At 42.1% G+C, this 19160-nt stretch overlaps 1 protein-coding gene across 20 annotated transcripts in view; it reads right to left on the bottom strand.

The window, feature by feature from the left end:
• The window catches only part of magi2a (membrane associated guanylate kinase, WW and PDZ domain containing 2a), an 899048-nt gene that overhangs the window by 16792 nt on the left and 863096 nt on the right, over positions 1–19160 (bottom strand). For 15 of the 20 annotated variants that reach the window (XM_068059206.1, XM_068059207.1, XM_068059208.1 and 12 more), the window contains 2 exons: positions 15640–15783; positions 2255–2393 (listed from right to left, as the gene is read on the bottom strand). In XM_068059206.1, coding sequence (XP_067915307.1) covers positions 2255–2393; positions 15640–15783 — 283 coding nt within the window. Of the gene's footprint in view, positions 1–424; positions 514–2254; positions 2394–15639; positions 15784–19160 lie in introns of all 20 variants that reach the window. The other 5 variants (XM_068059219.1, XM_068059220.1, XM_068059221.1 and 2 more) reach the window with 1 other exon arrangement.

Raw genomic sequence — 19160 nt, 5'->3', positions numbered from 1 at the left:
ACTTCCTTAACCTAGTTCTGAACTATGTTTTAAAGTATACTTTGTAGCATCAATGTTAATTCATAAAATATAATTTTAATTTCAAATTACTGACAAGGTATTTAAGAAAGACAAATTGGAGAAGTATATTATTTTTACATCTCAGAACCATGGAGCCTTGGGTAAAATAGTTAAAAAAGGCAACAACTTCAGGAGATTAACTTTATAAGAATACATTGTGCAAATTAACAGTTACTATTTAATTCTACAGTTATTGACTTTTGAACTATAGTCACTATTATTTTTTGATGTCGACTGCTTGGGTTAGTAAAATGTTTCACAGAGTAAACCATCATTAGCTCAACAATAAAACATGTTAAAATGCAATTATGTGAAATGACATCTAAAGTTTTAAGACTGGTAATACGCATGCAGATTTACAAACCGTGTCTTTAGGGTGGCCCAATAGGAAGAAATATGGGGACCCATGCTTGTCACTTTTCATGCACATGGAGAGACTGGAAGGTACCATTCCTAAAGGAAGGGGAGGAACAGCCTAGGACCAATCATTAGAATTAACCAGTGACATAGATATTAACATGACTGTGAGCACAAAGATATCTAGTAAGCTGTTTAGCATAGTAAAGTAGAAAATTTAAAACAGGAAAGAATTAAGTTGAAACAAACTGCAAGATAGTAAAACATGCAGAAAGTTAAATTATTAGCAAGACATGAAAACATAGATTATTTACTCCTAGTTATTAGTTGTATTTTTTAAAGCTATGTATAGTTGTAATCTGCAGTGCTCCTAATAAATCACAATTGGCAACCAACTATCAATTAACCCTTAACATTAGAATGACATTTTGAATCGTATTTATTTACTCTTTAATATGCCAGTATTTTGAAGCATGTTGATCCATGCCTTGCTAGAGGAAGAGAAAAGCTGGTTTGATTAGCAAACTTTTATTTGACTGAAACAGAAGGCAATGCATTGTCAATTAAGTTAGGTCAGCAGAAATTAATAGAGCTTGCAATTAAATTTTTATGCCAAAATTCAACCAGCTACACAGTATATGTTTAAGTGTACAGCTGCAGCGTTATAAACTATAATTTTGTCTTAACTTGATTGGTAGCTAGTTGCCAAACTAACACACTTTACTGGTACCTAAAAAGGCTGTTAAGATACTGCTTTATTCTTTATTAGTTGGCTGTGTTTGCTGACAATGCAACCACTAGGTGGCGCAGTACTGGCACATGCACAAATGCAGCCTTATCCACTGAAACATCACTGTCTGTGACGTCTCAGGCAGCTGCCAGTAATAAAGATGGCGCTGTTCAATTTATCACAAAAACAAATTAAATCCAAATCCCTTCAATGGCTGTGATCGCTGCTTCCATCCCACCCTCAACAGTATCCCGCTCTCTCCTATCATTGTGCTTCTCTTTGCCATGCCCTCCCACACCCATCTGCTCACTGCTCGCTCCCCACCTCAACACTGCCTCCCTGCCTTACCACTGCTTCCCCTCAGGCACTTGTTCCCCACCTCACCGCTGCCTCCCCTCAGCCACTACTCCCCGCCTCACCGCTGCCTCCCTTTAGCCACTTGTTCCTGGCCTAGCCGCATCCCCCTCTCGGTGGCTCGCTCCCTGCATCGCCACTGCCTCCCCTCGGTCGCTCACTCCACCCTCGGCGGCTCGTTCCCCGCCACTTCTCTGGATGGTGCGGCGGGGAGCGATTGGCCGAGGGAGGGAAGCGGCGAGCGAGCGGCTGAAGAGGCGCAGTGGAGGGCGAGCAGCCGGGGTGAGGTGTGGGGTGGGGAGGAGAATCGGGAGCGAACAGATGAGGGGGGGGGGGAAACGGTGAGTACAGGAGCGAGTGGCCAAGGAGAAGGGGAAAGCGGAGAGGCGGGGAGCGATTGGCCGAGGGGGGACGTGGCGAGGCCGGGAGCGAGCGGCCGAGGGTTGGGGGGGGGGTATGGGGGGGAATGGCGAGGCGAGTGGGAAGCGAGCAACTTACAGGGGGTGCTACTGTTGGGGGGGGATGGAGGCAGCGATTGCAGCCATTGAGGAGTGAGGCAACGCTCCGACATCATTATATCTGGCGTCATTGCGTGGTGACTTTGGTGCGCGTACACGCAGATTCATACTGGCAGGCTGGCAAATGTTTGGACGCACTGACGTCGGCGATTGCTCTGCGCATGCTCTGCGTTGCCAGGAAACACTCTGTTGTTAGTTACGTGGCAAGTGAGCTGGTCTAGAATATGAAACCCACCATACTCAGGCACTTGACCTGTCCCCCGTTTAAGGAGGAGACGCACTCTTCTCCCTCCAGATTTGATCAGCTCTATTGCTCTGGCATGGGTCATTTCTCTTGTGTTTTCTCCATTGATTTCAATAATTTGATCCCCAACCTGTTAGGAACAAAAATAAAAATCAGGTGAGGACACAATGAAGCACTGAACAGCACTAATGCATAGCTATCAGTAAACTGTTGGTAAGATTCCAGTTACTGAAATGGAAATGTCTATCTTTATTTTATGAAGATTTTTCAAATAACTGAAGTTAAAATGGATGTTAGCCTTAGGATTGCTCATCCTCCCAGATTCTTCTGAAGTCTCCAGCAATTACAGATTAATCGGCCACTGCTGCGAGCAACCAAAATTAAAATTCAAAGATTAATAGAGCATTAAACCTATTGGGCATTTCTTGCATTTGCCTCGAGCACTTTAAATTATAAGTTATAAAATTACTGGAGATGAGATAAAAGGCTAATTGACCGGATGGGGTGGTTGGAAGTGGAAAGTCTTTTAAGGAAACTTGCGGAAATACCTTCAACTATGGAAGGCAGCGCTAGCTGTCCTGTCTCTCTCACATTGAAAATGGAGGATAGCAGACAATGGCCGAGATTTTACAGTGGTAATGACGGCAAAATTGTCAATGTTCGCCTTCATTCTCAATTGAAACTGACAACAGCTTCGGGAGTTCACACATGAAAGACTAACATGAAAATCAGACGTTTCTGTCAGTGATTCTACACTCCTTCAGAGGGTGTGCTGTTGAGGTCCTCCTAGAATGTAATCCCTAAGCAATCAGAGAATCGACGAGAACTTCTACTTTTTGCTGTAAATACCCTTGAGAAAGTTAAACATTTTTGAATGTGGTGTAATACGGTTTTTAACGGTGTACTAACTTCACAATACTACTAAACACCCTCACTGGCCTTGAAAAGCTAATTTTTTACTTGTGGAATGTCAAATTTCTACATTATGATGAAAGATTTCACACAATTTTAATTCTTTTTTTGACGTTTGCTTATATTGATATTTTAGCTTCTATTTTAATCCTATCATAATCATTTTACTATCTGAAAATTTGAATTAAAAGTGAGGGATAAAGTACCTTTAACTTCTTGGTTTGCTGTCTATGAGAATAATTCAATGTGATTGGCTTCAAACCCTGCTTGCATCAGTGCTACTGCACATCTGGAGATCCCCTTGACATTGGCACCAGAATTAAACTGACATTGGGAAAGGGGAAGTCTGTGCCACAGAAATTGCTAGATCTTTGTGGGCAGCTTTCTTTGAGGACAGCGGCAAATGCAATTGCTTTGCAGCTGACCGCAAAATATAGTCCAATCTGTTTTCGAGAAATGGACAAATGCCTATGTTCAGAAATGAATTAAATTAAAGTTACTTTGAAGCCTGAGACAGTTTATTTGAAATTTAATATATGCAGATTGACAGACATAGTTAAGATCAGGTTCTGATGAAAGGTCATCAACCTGAAATGGTAACTGTTTCTCTGTCCACAGATGCTACCAGACCTGCTGTGCATTTCCTGCATTTATATTTTATATGTTTATATTTCAGATTTCCAGCAATCTCAGTATTTTGCTTAGATCAGGTTATTGTTGTTTCCGTATCTTCACACTCTTTCTTTGGAGAATAGTGTGAAGTACTGGAAGGATTTGCTGGCTGATTAACAGTCTGATTAGCTATGACATGAATGCTCCTTCCATAGAAAGACTTGCATTTCTTTAGCGCCTTTCACAACCTCAGGCCACCTAAAAACTCTTCATAGCCAATGAAGTACTTTTGAAGTATAGTCAATGTTGTAATGTAGGAAATATGGCAGCCAATTCGCAAGAACTCACAGTGATGTGATGATTGTGGAAATGAGGGTTCACACTAATCAAGTACCTCCATATCCTGGGCTATCTGTGGGATTAGTACACAAAGTGTTAAAACAGCTTTCTAGTGAGGCATTGTGAAAGCGGGCCTTATGGCAAGGATGCTTTTTGAAGAGCTGATGAATGTGCGAAATTCACTCATCCATGTTTCTGATGGTCTGGAAGGTGTTAATCTGGTCACTTGTCTTAATAGCAATTAAAGGATCATAGGAGTTTTTGAGGGCATTATAACCATGAAGCTTAAGAGGGCAATATAACCGTGGTAACAGAATATTAGAACACATTGAAAAGACTTAAGTGCATTTTGCTGCCTTCATGTTGTTATTCTAATGTCCCTTGTATGTATCTTTAATGTACTATGACTTAGTGGTAGTATGCATGGCATGTAGAGATCAAAGACAGAAGTAGTGTCAGAATTGTGAGTGAACCACTCTATGCTGTACTCAGTTGGAATCGTGAAATGTGACATTCCTGAGCGCACAAACTGGACTGTGATCTCTCATTAAAGACTGATTCTGTATCATTACAATTGCATATGACTGCAGTCTGATGTTTAAAGTAACAAAATGAATTAGAAGAAAGCAGTCCAACACCACAAACAGTAATGTGATGCTGACTGGCTAATCTGTTTAATGATATTGATAGAGGGACAAATTGGCCCAGGACACCTATGAGATTTCCCCTGTATTTCTTTGAAATAATGCTGTGAGATCTGTTATGTCCATCTGAGGGGACAAATAGGACCTCAATTTAACATCTGATCCAAAAAACAGCACCTCTGGCAGTACAGCATCCCTCAGTACTGGACTGAAATGCCAGCCTAAATTTTGTGCTCAAAACCGGGGGGGGGGGGGGGGTGGGGTGGAATGTGAGCTGCGAGGAGGATGCAAAGAGGCTCCAATGTGATTTGGACAAGTTGGGTGAGTGGGAAAATACATGGCAGATGCAGTTTAACATGGATAAATGTGAGGTTATCCACTTTGGTTGTAAAAACAAAAAGGCAGATTATTATCTGAATGGTGATAGATTGGGAAAGGGGAGGTGCAACGAGACCTGGTGTCCTTGTTTACTAGTCGCTGAAAGCAAGCATTCAGGTGCAGCAAGCAGTTAGGAAGGCGAATGGTATGTTGGCCTTCATTGCAAGAGGATTTGAGTACAGGAGCAAGGATGTCTTACTGCAGTTATACAGGGCCTTGGTGAGACCACATCTGGAGTATTGTGTGTAGTTTTGGTCTCCTTATCTGAGGAAGGATGTTCTTGCCATGGAGGGAGTGCAAAGAAGATTTACTAGGCTGATTCCTGGGATGGCAGGATTGATGTATGAGAAGAGATTGGGTTGACTAGGCCTATATTCACTAGAATTTAGAAGAATGAGAGGGGATCTCATAGAAACCTATAAAATTCTAACAGGACTAGACAGTCTAGATGCCGGGAGGATGTTCCCGATGGCTGGGGAGTCCAGAACCAGGGGTCACAGTCTCAGGATATGGGGTATGCCATTTAGAACCGAGATGGGGAGAGATTTCTTTACTTGGAGGATGGTGAACCTGTGGAATTCTCTACCGCAGAAGGCAGTGGAGGCCAAGTCATTAAATATATTCAAGAAGGAGATAGATATATTTCTTAATGCCAAAGGGATCAAGGGATATGGGGAGAAAGCGGGAACAGAGTACTGAATTAGACGATTAGCCATGATCTTTTTTGAATGGCGGAGCAGGCCTGAAGGGCCGAATGGCCTACTCCTGCTCCTATTTTCTATGCTTCTATGTTTCAAATATCTAGAGTGGAACTTAAACCCACAACCTTCGGACTCGGAGGCGAGAACGCTATCAACTCAACTATTGCCATGGAATTAATATGGCTGAAGTGGCCTTTCTCACCTTTAACTATTTTGGGATAACCCGCAAGTCATTCCGCCGAGTATAATTGTGCTTGGATTGGAAATCTCTTGCTATTAATTTTTTCTCTATTAAGCAAGTGTTAAAAGGATAGTATTATCAGGTTAACTGAAGTGACAACTCTAGAGCAAAGAGGAATATCTGCCAGTCAGGTTATGATGTTACCAGGGATAACATATTTGATTCATATCATCTTGCTGAGCTGTCTTTGGAGTGAAGCATACTGAACAAGACCTAATTTATATTTACTGTCCAGTAAGACTCCAGCATGGGACAAACTGGCTGTACTGACTGGTAAGTTACTTTTTAATGATCTGTTTCTTATCCTGTAATCCATCTGAACTTGGCAATGGAGAATAGGGTCAGGATCTGACCTAAGAGAATTGTGTTTGTCGCACTGAGGACTCCATTATACTCTAATTGGATAGGCTGTTGTGTTAATGCCACTTCAAGTATAAATGGTTACAATTGCTACAACGCAGAATACAATTTGAAGTAAAGTTTAGTATGTTGAATATATACAAATGTATTCCTTATACTGAGCAATTGTAATAACCACCTATATTTCATTCATCCATTACAAATTGCATAAAATGATCTCTTCATGGCAGACTGAATAAATAATTAAAAGAGAGACAGGGAGTTGATGTATTATGGTAGAATCATTAAAGGTAATTAAATTAAGCTAGAAACAGTGCTTTTCACTTTCTTTTGCCAATTTTCATGTGGCTGACTGAACTGGACAGATTAATAAGTGCAATTCCATGACTTCCCATAACTTATTATGCTTGGCAACTCTGAAACTCCTCCCATGAAAGCTGCATCAAACAGTAGACAGTTTTTGATTCAATCAATGTAAACTTAACATGATGTAAGAGTCAGAATTAAACCTGTTACTTTTGTACACCTCTTGCAGGAGTGAACCTTTGGCTTAATGGTACCATTGCAGCCTCTGAGTCAGAATGGCAGAGTTCAGACCCCACCTCGGATAGTGAGTGGATCCGGGTTAAACAACCAGTGGGATATTTGAATGCAGTAGGCGTGGGTGCAGATGTCAGCTCTTTCCCCATCATATGGGTTGAGGGAGCCCTCCTGTCATATAGGGATTTCAAGGCTGGACAATGAAGACTTTTGGTATCCATGGGCCATCAAACTAGACAGATTATTAGAATTAATCAGTGTATCATTAAATCGACCAGGTCCTGTACCGATGCCATTTTGCTTTTGCACCCAGATTCAAGATAATTGTCCTTAATGAATTTTCAATTCTCCAAACCTACAATGCTTGTGTCCTCAGAATGGAATTGCTAATTACGTTTACATTTTTGCCAAATTGTGGCCAGTGTGAGCTCATGTCTGCTAGGAGCTAGAATGAAACAAATAGTAGGAAATTAAATTTCTTTTTTGCCAGTTTTTTTCCTATTCCTCACCAGAAGGCACTGTATTTCTTGCCAGCTTATGGTTCCATAGGCACGGTAGCCATCAGGTTCTTCATCGAATTGTTATTACTCATGTGTGACCCTTGACACTGCGTAGTGGCAGTATATTCAACTGTTGGAGATATTATAACAATCCCAATCCTTCCCTTACTCCAATCCTACCCTCAGTTCATCTGTACAGGCACACTCTAAGTAGAGTTTGTTGGCTTTCCATCAGGAGTGGGAAGCCTGACTAATTTTTCACTCTAATTCTTAGCCATGCCACCTTACTGCTAGCCTATCTGAGATAAGGCAACTCAGCATAAATTATTGACTGAAAATTGAACATTAATACAAAGGCAAAATACCGCAGATGCTGGAAATCTGAAATAGAAACAAAAAGTGCTGGGAATACTTAGCAGGTCAGGTAGCATTTGCGGAGGGGGAAACAGAGTTAACGTTTCAGGTTGATGATCTTTCATCAGAACTGGAGAAAGTTAGAAATGTAATAGGTGTTAAGCAAGTAAAAGGGGGAAGGTGGAAAAAGAACAACAATGTCTGTGATAGAGTGAAAGACAGAAGAGATTAAATGACATGAGTTAGTGGTGCAGGGACAAAGGGAGTGGTAATGGGACAAGTAAAGAAAACAAAGACGTGCCTAGAAGAGGTTTGAATGGCAGAATGATGAACGAGCAGCTGCTGTCCGAAAGCAAAAACCTACAAAGAGAAAGGAAAACAAAATGGGGAAGAGATTATAGTCTGAAATTCTTGAACTCAATTTTGAGTCCGGAAGGCTGTAAGTGTCTAATTGAAAGATGAGGAGATGTTCCTCGAGCTTATGTTGAGCTTCATGGAACACTGCTGGAGGCTGAGGACAGAGCGGTCAGCAGGAGAGCAAGGTGGAGAATTAAAACAACAGGTGAACTGGAAGCAAACGGGAAATTTCATGAACTTTGCTTCCAATTTCCACCCTTCTCTCACCTTCACATGGTCCATCTCTGATTCTTCCCTTCCCTTCCTTGACTTCTCTATCTCCATTTCTGGGGAAAGGCTATCCATGAGCATTCACTATAAGCCCACTGACTTCCACAGCTAACTCAACTACACTTAGTCACGCTCTGTTTCCTGTAAGGACTCCATTCCATTCTCCCAGCTTCTCCATCACATCTGTTCTGATGATGCAACCTTCCAAATCATCACTTCTTCAGTCTTCCTTTTTCCTCAACTGAGGATTCCCCCACCATGGTTGACAGGCCCTCGACCATGTCTGTCCCAAGTTCCACACCTCTGCTCTCATCCCTTCCCGTCCCTCCCAGAACTATGATAGGGTTCCCCTGGTCCTCACCTTTTACGCCTCCAGCCTCTATATTCAACAGATCACTCTCCACCATTTCTGCCACCTCCAGCATGATGCCACCACCAAACACATCTTTCCCTTCCCTTTCAACATTCTGATGGGACTATTATCTCTGCAACACCCTGGTCCACTCCTCAATCACCCCCAACACCAGCCCCCTTCCCATGGCATCTTTCAATGCAAGTGCAGGAGATGCAACACTTGCTCTTATGCCTCCTCTCTCCTCACCATCCAAGGCCCCAGACACTGCTTTCAGGTGAAACAGCGATTTATGTGCACTTCTTTTAATTTAGTATACTGTATTCGCTGCTCACAAAGTGGTCTGCTCTACATTGGGGAGTCCAAATGCAGATGGGATGCCCACTTTACGGAACAACTCAGTTCAGTCTGCAAGCATGACCCCGACCTTTTGGTCGCTTGTCATTTTAATTCTCCACCTTGCTCTCATGTTGACCTCTCTGTCCTCAGCCCCCTGCAGTGTTCCAGTGAAGTTCAACATAAGCTCGAGGAACAACTCTTCATATTTCAATTAGACACTTTACAGCCTTCCAGACTCAACAACGAGTTCAACAATTTTAGTCTGTAATCTCCGCCCCCATTTGGTTTCCTTTTTTTTTGCAGGTTTCGGTTTTACTTTCATTTGTCTTTTATTTTTGATTTCGGACAGCAGCTGTTCATCATTCTGCCATTCATACTTCCACCTGACATATCTTTTGTTTCTTTACTTGTCCCATTACCACTTCCTTTGACTCTGCATTACCAACTCCTTTGTCATTTAATCTCTCCTGTTTTCCACCCAACCACAGACCACCACCCTCTCCCTTTTTAGCTGCTTAAAACCTATTATATTTCCAATTTTTCCTATTGACCTGAAACATTAACCTTGTTTCTCTCTTTACAGATGCTGCTTGGCCTGCTGAGTATTTCCAGCATTTTCTGGTTTTATTTGTAAATTGAACATCTCTGGCTGTATGGTTCAGCAACTCAAGAGTTATCAAAGGAGCACACTGAAGATCAGTCTGGGCTGAAATCCCAAAAATGAAAGGACAGAGTCCTAACCAACTACACCACCAAGTCCACAAAAGTTAGTTCCCTTTTAAACAGATTTTATCAAATTCATGAACAGCTTTATCTTCCGCCATCAATATCATAATCACTCACAGCAAAAAGAGTGGGGAAAAAACTTAAGTTACAAACAAGCAGAGCGTGAACAATGGTCTAGAGGAGCAAGGGACAAAATAAAGCAGAAAGTAAATCAAGATAAAGCAAACAGAAGATACTGGGCTGAAACTTCAAAATAGGATCGGGAACCCGGTATCTGGATGATTTCCAGATCCGGACCCTGCACCCCAGCTGTGTTGCTAATACGACATAATCGTCAAATATAATGTCCTAATTGGGCAGAAGTCGGGCTCACCGCTCAATCATTGACACCGAGAACCTGCAGGGGGCGGGAGCTGCCTGCAGAGCATGAACGGTAAAGGCAGACTGCAGCCATGCCGTTCATGCTGATGAGAGCAGGCAGCTCTGGAGGGCCCGTGGAATAAGAGGAGGCAGCAATTTCAAAACAATACAAAAAAAGTTCTGTGCCGGGTCTGTCGCAAGATTCCTGTGGGCCCAAAACATTTCATCTTCCACCAAAAATGTTTGCCGCCTGCCCACTGTGAGCCTGACAGCTGTGCACTATCGTGTACCACATTATTCAGGCTCGCCAGAATCCTCCGTGAAAATTGCTGTATGGACCCCTCCATAAGCTTAAGGGGCTGTCAATTGGAGGCGAGTGGCTTCCCCATTCTCTTCCACCCCCCCCCCCCCACCCCCGCCAGCCATCCTCACATTGAAATAAAAGCAAAATACTGCGGATGCTGGAAATCTGAAATAAAAACAAGAAATGCTGGAACCACTCAGCAGGTCTGGCAACATCTGTGAAAAGAGAAGCAGAGTTAACGTTTCGGGTCAGTGACCCGAAGTTCCGAAGAAGGGTCACTGACCCGAAACGTGAACTCTGCTTCTCTTTCCACAGATGCTGCGAGACCTGCTGAGTGGTTCCAGCATTTCTTGTTTTTATTCCTCACATTGAACATCGCTACTGTCCCGGTGGCATCGGGTTCCAGAGACGACCTCTGGGACTGCGATTTTCAAATCAGGTCTGCACTGGCTCCTGACCCTGCGGGCCTTTGAAATCCAGCCCACTACTGATATTGAGTGTCAATATCTGAACTCTAGAAGCTTTCAAAATAAGACACTTAACTTAGCGGCATATGAGGCAAAAGCAAAATATGTGGTTATTGGCATTATAGAAACATGCCTCATCTCAGAAGATGGGTGTGAATTTAATATGCAGGAAATAGAAACAATACAAGAAAATAATTAGAGGAGGAATAGTGCATGTTCAGACAAAATTTGGAAATCAAAAAAGTAGAGCCCAGGAGAAGATACAATGAAAAAAAATTGAATATTAAAGCAAGTAGAAGACAGGGTTAATATTAGAGGCCTGCGACAAATCCCTTGAATATGATAGAAATATATGAGATGATAAGGGCATGCACAGACATTAATGTTATAACCTTGGCATATGCAAATCTAGTGACATGTTAGATTGCTCATGCATATACCTTGCCCACATACCTTTGCTCAAGTCTTGCTCAAGCTAATTGTTCTTGACAAAAAAAGTAACCAATTCAGAGGCTTTTAATGTTTTGGGCTGGGCCACACCAAAAGACAAACTTTCGTGCCTTTCCACCTAACTCATATTTTCACTCGTCGCATTCATTTTTTTTGTTCTCTTCAATGTTTGCTCTCTTTAATGCCCAAATACTATCTTTTTTCCCTTCCCTTCTGCTTATCCTTACTCATCATTCAACGGTTTGTTTTTTCCTCCCTGTCATCTCTTTCTCCCTTACTTTTATTCTCCTTTAAAAAGCAGGCAGAAGGGATACTGAAAATGCAATCTTAACAAAAAAGGAATTTAAAAAAGCTGCCTCTGATTGACCCAGTAGTTTAAGGAAGCTACAATTATCTATTTAGCTCAGTCAGCTTAAAGGCACAGTCCACCTTCTTACCTAAACATCACAACTGCACTTCAGCCTTGAGATTAGCCAAGAGCAAGACTGAAGATCCAATAGCATATATGAAAAAATGTCTTGCATGTAACACATATTTCAAACAGTAAAATTTTGTTACTGATCCAAAATGATCTGAAAGATTGTGAAAGAAAGCCAGTCACTTAATGCTGGGATTTTCTGTTCTGGGTCATGATATTCACAGGCACATTCCAATCTGGAAAGTTCCCCCCAAAAAAGGCAGGGATTAATCAAGGATAGTCAGCATGGCTTTGTCAGGGGGATATCGTATCTGACAAACTTGATTGAATTTTTCCAGGAGGTGACTAGATGTGTAGATGAGGGTAAAGCAGTTGATGTAGTCTACATGGACTTCAGTAAGGCTTTTGATAAGGTCCCACATGGGAGATTGGTTAAGAAGGTAAGAGCCTGTGGGATCCAGGGCAATTTGGCAAATTGGATCTAAAATTGGCTTAGTGGCAGGAGGCAGAGGGTGATGGTCGAGGGTCGTTTTTGCGAGTGGAAGCCTGTGACCAGTGGTGTATCGTAGGGATCGGTGATGGGACCCTTGCTGTTTGTAGTGTACATTAATGATTTAGATGTGACGATAGGAGGCATAATCAGTAAGTTCGCAGATGACATGAAAATTGGTGGTGTTGTAAATAGTGAGGAGGAAAGCCTTAGATTACAGGACGATATAGATGGGCTGGTAAGATGGGTAGAGCAGTGGCAAATGGAATTTAATCCTGAGAAGTGTGAGGTGATGCCTTTTGGGAGGACTAACAAGGCAAGGGAATATACAATGGATGGTAGGACCCTAGGAAGTACAGAAGGTCAGAGGGACCTTGGTGTACTTGTCCATAGATCACAGAAGGAAGCAGCACAGGTAGATAAGGTGGTTACGAAGGCATCTGGGATACTTGCCTTTATTAGCCGAGGCATAAAATATAAGAGCAGGGAGGTTATGATGGAGCTGTATAAAACGCTATTTAGGCTACAGCTGGAGTACTGTGTACAGTTCTGGTCACCACACTATAGGAAGAATGTGATTACACTGGAGAGAGTGCAGAGCAGATTCACCAGGATGTTGCCTGGGCTGTAAATTTCAGCTATGAAGAGAGACTGAAAAGGCTAGGGTTGTTTTCCTTAGAGCAGAGAAGGCTCAGGGGGCTCCTGATTGAGGTATACAAAATTATGAGGGGCATTGATAGCATAGATAGGAAGAAACTTTTTCCATTAGCGGAGGGGGTCAATAACCAGGGAGCATAGATTTAAGGTAAAGGGCAGGAGGTTTAGAGGGGATTTGAGGAAAAATGTTTTCACCCAGAGGATGGTTGGAATCTGGAACACACTGCCTGAAGAGGTGGTCAAGGCAGGAACCCTCACAACATTTAAGAAGTATTTAGATGAGCACTTGAAACGCCATAGCATACAAGGCTACAGGCCAAGTGCTGGAAAATGGGATTTGGATGGATAGGTGCTTGATGGCTGGCACAGACACGATGGGCCGAAGGGCCTGTTTCTGTGCTGTAGAACTCAATGACTCTATGTTGAAAATGTATACTGTGGTAACAAAGGGGTTAAAAGAGTACCTACAGAATAAAGCACCGTCAGATAGATTGGGATTATGATCAATTGATCAGAAGCTGCTACAAAATGAAAGGAAGTAACATTCAGCAGGAGCTGGCAGTGAGGTGACAGTGTCTAGCGTAGCAGGAGTATGTCAAAGCTTATCTCTGCCTGCAAACAATTAAAGTGACAGATCATGAAGAATGATGCTTGAACACAGGAGTGAGAAAGTAAGAGAAACGTAGTTTTCAGACATAAACTGTATATGATATAATATGGAAATGACAATGTGTGAGCGGCTTTGAAACATACATATAAAGTCTGTGGGAAGAGGACATTGTAGTTGTCACACTGTTCCGATAAAAAGCTATAAAAGATAATACAAACTTTGCTTAATCAGATTTAAACTAGGACATCTGCAGCTCAACTTTTGCAACCTGATCAGTCCCCAGGCTAGCTATACTCTGGTCTTTAAGAATTGCAACTAATAGTGAATCAATAATTGCCTTTCTCTACAAGCATACCAAGTGGTGACCTTTGCAATTAAGAAGCTCAACCGAGTCATGTATTTCAGTGGCCTAATTTCCAACACAGCTTAAACAACAACAGTTAAACTTTTAGGAATAGATAAAAAAAATAAAGGAAAACACTTCTGATTTATAAAGCAGTGTATGACATGACTTACTGTGAACAATGCCATGGAAGATTCGCCAGTTATACAAGCATATAACAATTCAATTTAAAGATTTGAGTTTCTAAGCAGATTGGGCCAGATTTTGCAGTCAGAGGTGAATGAAGGGCACCAGTCATTGATTACACTTAATGCTTGCCCACAGATGTTCAATGGGGTTTTGCACTGGAACTTGTGTTGATTGGTAATCCAAAACAGTATGGCACCCCCTATAGGAGACAGGGACCTGTGTGAACAGGGCAAACAACTGTGTAACTCCTTAACCAATCAGACTGAAGAATTTGTAATGAGGTTTGCCAAGTCTGAACCAGTAAGTGTAAGTGAGAATGTTGAATTCAATGCCAAATCATTTATTTATTTATTTAGAGATACAGCACTGAAACAGGCCCTTCAGCCCACCGAGTCTGTGTCGACAAACAACCACCCACTAATCCTACATTAACCCCATATTCCCTACCACATCCCCACCATTCTCCTACCACCTACCTACACTAGGGACAATTTTCAATGGCCAATTTACCTATCAACCTGCAAGTCTTTGGCTGTGGGAGGAAACCGCAGCACCCGGCAGAAACCCACGTGGTCACAGGGAGAACTAGCAAACTCCGCACAGGCAGTACCCAGAACTGAACCCTGGAGCTGTGAGGCTGCGGTGCTAACCACTGTGCCGCCCTTTGTACAGAAAATGAAATCAAGGGACAGAAAGAAAGATGGAATTGAGAGAGATAATTAAAATCTAAAGGAATGAGACGCCACAGTTGTAAAAATTAATTTTCAGTGCTAAATAGGTGTTTGGCAGTAATTAAGACTTAGCACAGCAAGTACATGCTCCAAAGTATCAGCTATGCATAGTCTCCTTAAAGGTCCCTGAATCATGATTGATTCTTTAGTTAAAAGTAAAACATTAACTAACCCTGATGGCTCAGTTGGCATATGGACCACCATGTGTGATAATGAACTATAACAATCTGTTAGCTCCCAGGACTGATCCATGGTCTGTGTGAATCAGCTTATTTTAATGGGGATAGCGTAAACAGTCTAATATTTCCCTTGGTATTCACAGGGAAGAGAGTGGAGAAGGTTACCTAGTGAGTACGGCTAACGTTGTCAGGTTTGACGTCACACAGGCTGCTGCATCAGTGATGATGTGTTCAAACTAGCAGCTTCTGCACTGTAAAGTAAGAAATGCTGTGCTTTTTATTTACACCTTTCAGTACATACAAGAGATTTCATGCCAGAAGTGACACTCTAAAAATAATGCTTAGGAACGATGGGGCAGACACGTTGTGTCAAGTGGCCTCTTTCTGTGCCGTAAACTTTCTATGATTCTATTTTGGTAGAGTCTTGGTTGATTTTATATTTTCTGAAAGTCTCTTGTGTAAAGTCCACAATACAGTGAAAATACAAGCCACGATATTTTGAGTACACTGAAACACCATAGTACACTGAATCAAAAGGAAATTTTCGGCTTACCCTCATTCTCCCATTTCTGATCGCTGGACCATCTTCTGCCAAGCGCAGTACATATAGATCCATTTTATACTCTCGGCCTCCACGAATGCTAAATCCAAATCCTTTGGCACCTTTCTCCAGATCAACCGTAAAGTAATCAAAATCCTATACGTAAATATAAAGGAAGAATAAACTATACACAAAACCCCATTGTTCCCAGATTTTAGCAACCCAACACACATTAACAGTTTTCAGCCTAAATTAAAATATTGAAACTCAATAAAATTAAATCAAAAAAGATTTAATTCCTGACATTTTGAAAAAGCAGCAGTGCAGAGATAATGTTTAGGCTAACAAAAGAACAACTCAATATGCATGTTAGAATTCTATTGTATATCCACCCACAATCAGGTCTTTAATGTGCCCATGAACTTTTGCTTTAATCAGTTTATATAGTCAGTATAGTGCCATCCCGTGCAAGGACATAATAATGCTGAACAAAAGGACCCGGGTTCGATTCTGGGTACTGCCTGTGCGGAGTTTGCAAGTTCTCCCTGTGACTGCGTGGGTTTTCGCCGGGTGCTCCGGTTTCCTCCCACAGCCAAAGACTTGTAGGTTGATAGGTAAATTGGCCATTGTAAATTGCCCCTAGTGTAGGTAGGTGGTAGGGAATATGGGATTACTGTAGGGTTAGTATAAATGGGTGGTTGTTTGTCGGCACAGACTCGGTGGGCTGAAGGGCCTGTTTCAGTGCTGTATCTCTAAATAAATAAATAAATAAAATTATATGTCCTTTCCTCAAAAATTGCCAGAGCGTAAAGGTTACATGATGAAGCACCTATGTCATAACTCGCAGAATAACTGCTTTAAAGCAGAACTGCCAAACATGTACAGCGCATCCTGGACTTTGTTTCACCTTACAATGCATATAACAGATTCCATACTAGGAGTGATAATTTATGAAGTAAGTCCATGGTGGGTATAACTACAGGTCACTTACACATAAATACAATTTAAAATATTCCAGCACATATTTTCTACTGGACTCTTTGAAATGTGGATGATGAACGGTGTTTGACTATTAGTACTTCCCACTGGTTAATCATATAGGTAGACCAGCATAATGAGTGTAGTCAAATTCCTAAATCAAATGTGACAAACCAAACACTTAAATAAAGATAAAAATTTGCCTGTTCATCTTGGCAGCATTCCACAAATGCAAATTTTTAAAATCATATATTAAAGTAATAGATTTCATTTTTAGAATTTATATATAAAACATTCAGGTCAATTTTAAATCAATTGCAACTGTTTTCTCCCCCAGTTTTACTGGGCAGCCTCCCCACGCGCTGGCAGGCCCTCCACATGACGGCGGGCCCTCCTGACGCAGGCAAAATGTCTGTGGAGGCGGCAAATGGGCTTTAATTGGCCACTTAAGTGGCTCAATTGGCTCAATCTGGTGGGCAGATGAGCTGCCAACTTTACCACCTGGCAATAAGGCCTGGGGGTGGGAAGGTGTCAGGCTTCCCTCCCGTGCCTTCCTCCACTATTTTGCCAGCCCTCCCGCCTCCCAACTCATTGCCAATGGGCCAGGAAAATTCCGGTCAGTATCTCCCCATAATTGCATTAAGTGCTTATTCCATCGAAACCTGATTTTACTGCTATTATTTCCTATTTCTTATTTGAATATTGTTTGACATGCATTTGTTTACTTGTACAATGTTCTAACCTGATGAATCATTTTGTCAGCCAGTTCTGTTCAATATCTCAATTTACCTCTTAAACTTGTAATAATCAGCATTAATTTAAAGTATTAATTCATGTGGCGCTACAGTATTGTATGGAATTATTAATAATTGACTTTCTTTTTCTAAGCAGTGAGATATCCAGAGGTCTGGACTAAATAAGCTTACTCCACTGTCACATAATGACATTGCACATCAAGATATTCCTTGAAGTGTGGTTACTTAATTCCCCTATCTCCTTATTTCCAGGAAACCTGATTTTACTTAATTGTATTTGTAAAAAATAAACTAAATAAATGGAAAACAATAGAATGATTGTCATTTCTACTGCACTGAAGAGGCCGAAGATTTGGCACAGTTGGTGTAGGTGCCACGTCAATAATTGTAGATATAGTAATAATCACTGGGTTTCTCTATCCTTCAAATCATCTTCATTGCTTTTATTGCAACCTTTAAGTGTTTTACCCTGTGCACAATCTCCCTTTCCCTTCACCTCTAACAAAGAAAAGGCTGGCTTTGACAATAAGCAACCACTATGCAAGGCATATGCAAACCTGCCATGATTCAAATCCTCAGACTGCAGCTTCCATGAGTTATGCCATGGAGGTATGGAATGCAGACTTCAGTCTATGATTTTCTGTCTCCGCAAAACACTGATGTGACAGTTTTATGAAACTAACCCTGGAGATAGAGCATTAGTTACAGGAGGTAATATCTGGGAAAGTAATTTTTGTTCAAAACTTTTCCCCACTTTATAGGGAAAATATGTCATTAAATACATAACGTTTGATTTAGCAAACTTAGTTTTCTGAGCTGCTAGAATACCCCATTCTGGATTCCCAGTTGGGAGGGATGGAAAATCTGAAGGTCAGTCACCTAAGCTACTCTCACGTGACCAACTACCTAGCAGCACTATGGATGCTTAGGCACAGGACTGCGGCCTTCCTCTTGAGCAGAAAGATATGCGGTGTGGAGACGCTCCATGGGCTGAATTTTCAGGCCCCGCAAGGTGCAGGAACAGAGGCAGGCGGGGCCTGAAAATAAGAGCACTGGTCAGCATGCCAGCTTCCCGACATCATTCTTAGCGCCGGCCAATTTAGTGGACATGAGTTTGGAGCTGGCAGAGCCATCTGCCGCATGTGGCAGGTAGCCAATTAGGCACGTTAAGGCCTTGTTAAGTCCAATTAAAGAAATCTTCCCGTCGGACACCAGTTTCCCGCACTGGCAGGGTCCAGTTTAAGTGCCTGGAGGTGAGCACCCAGTGGTAGGCTGGGGGTGGGGGCCAGCTCTCCAGCCTGGCCTAGAGGCCCTCCCTGCCTGCCTGGATGTGAGAACCGTTTTTAAAAAGTTGGTGAGGGCGCCTCCATGTTGAAGTCCGCTCTCTGTTACTTACCTGCCACCACAGCCTGTTGCTCCTCTCAAACTGGAAGGCGTCTGATTGGCCCTCTGGTTTTGAGAACCCGTCAGCACCTTTAATTAGACGGAGAACCTATCCCTATGCCAATTAAGGGGGGCACCACCGTAAAAATCTGAATGAATGACTGTCTCCCCCTTGGGGTAGGTTTGGGACCCAGAAAGAGTCTTGACTGATTCCTGCCCCCATTGGGAAAATCCAGCCCCATGAAGGGATAACAGAACAAAATCAAGTTACTGGGGAGTGAAATGAATCTACTTCCACTTGCAATTCACCTTTTTCACAGAAGTTACTCTGTGTAATGTCTTATGAGTCAGGTTCAGGAATTCTGATGCAATCCTCACTCATATTACTGCATGGCACTTGCCTGTAATGTCATTGTT

The sequence above is a fragment of the Heterodontus francisci genome, chromosome 27 (assembly GCF_036365525.1).
Source record: "Heterodontus francisci isolate sHetFra1 chromosome 27, sHetFra1.hap1, whole genome shotgun sequence".
NCBI classification, from domain to species: Eukaryota; Metazoa; Chordata; class Chondrichthyes; order Heterodontiformes; family Heterodontidae; genus Heterodontus; species Heterodontus francisci.
Note: the sequence above shows the minus strand (reverse complement) of the source record. Positions and strands in the feature narration are given on the sequence as shown.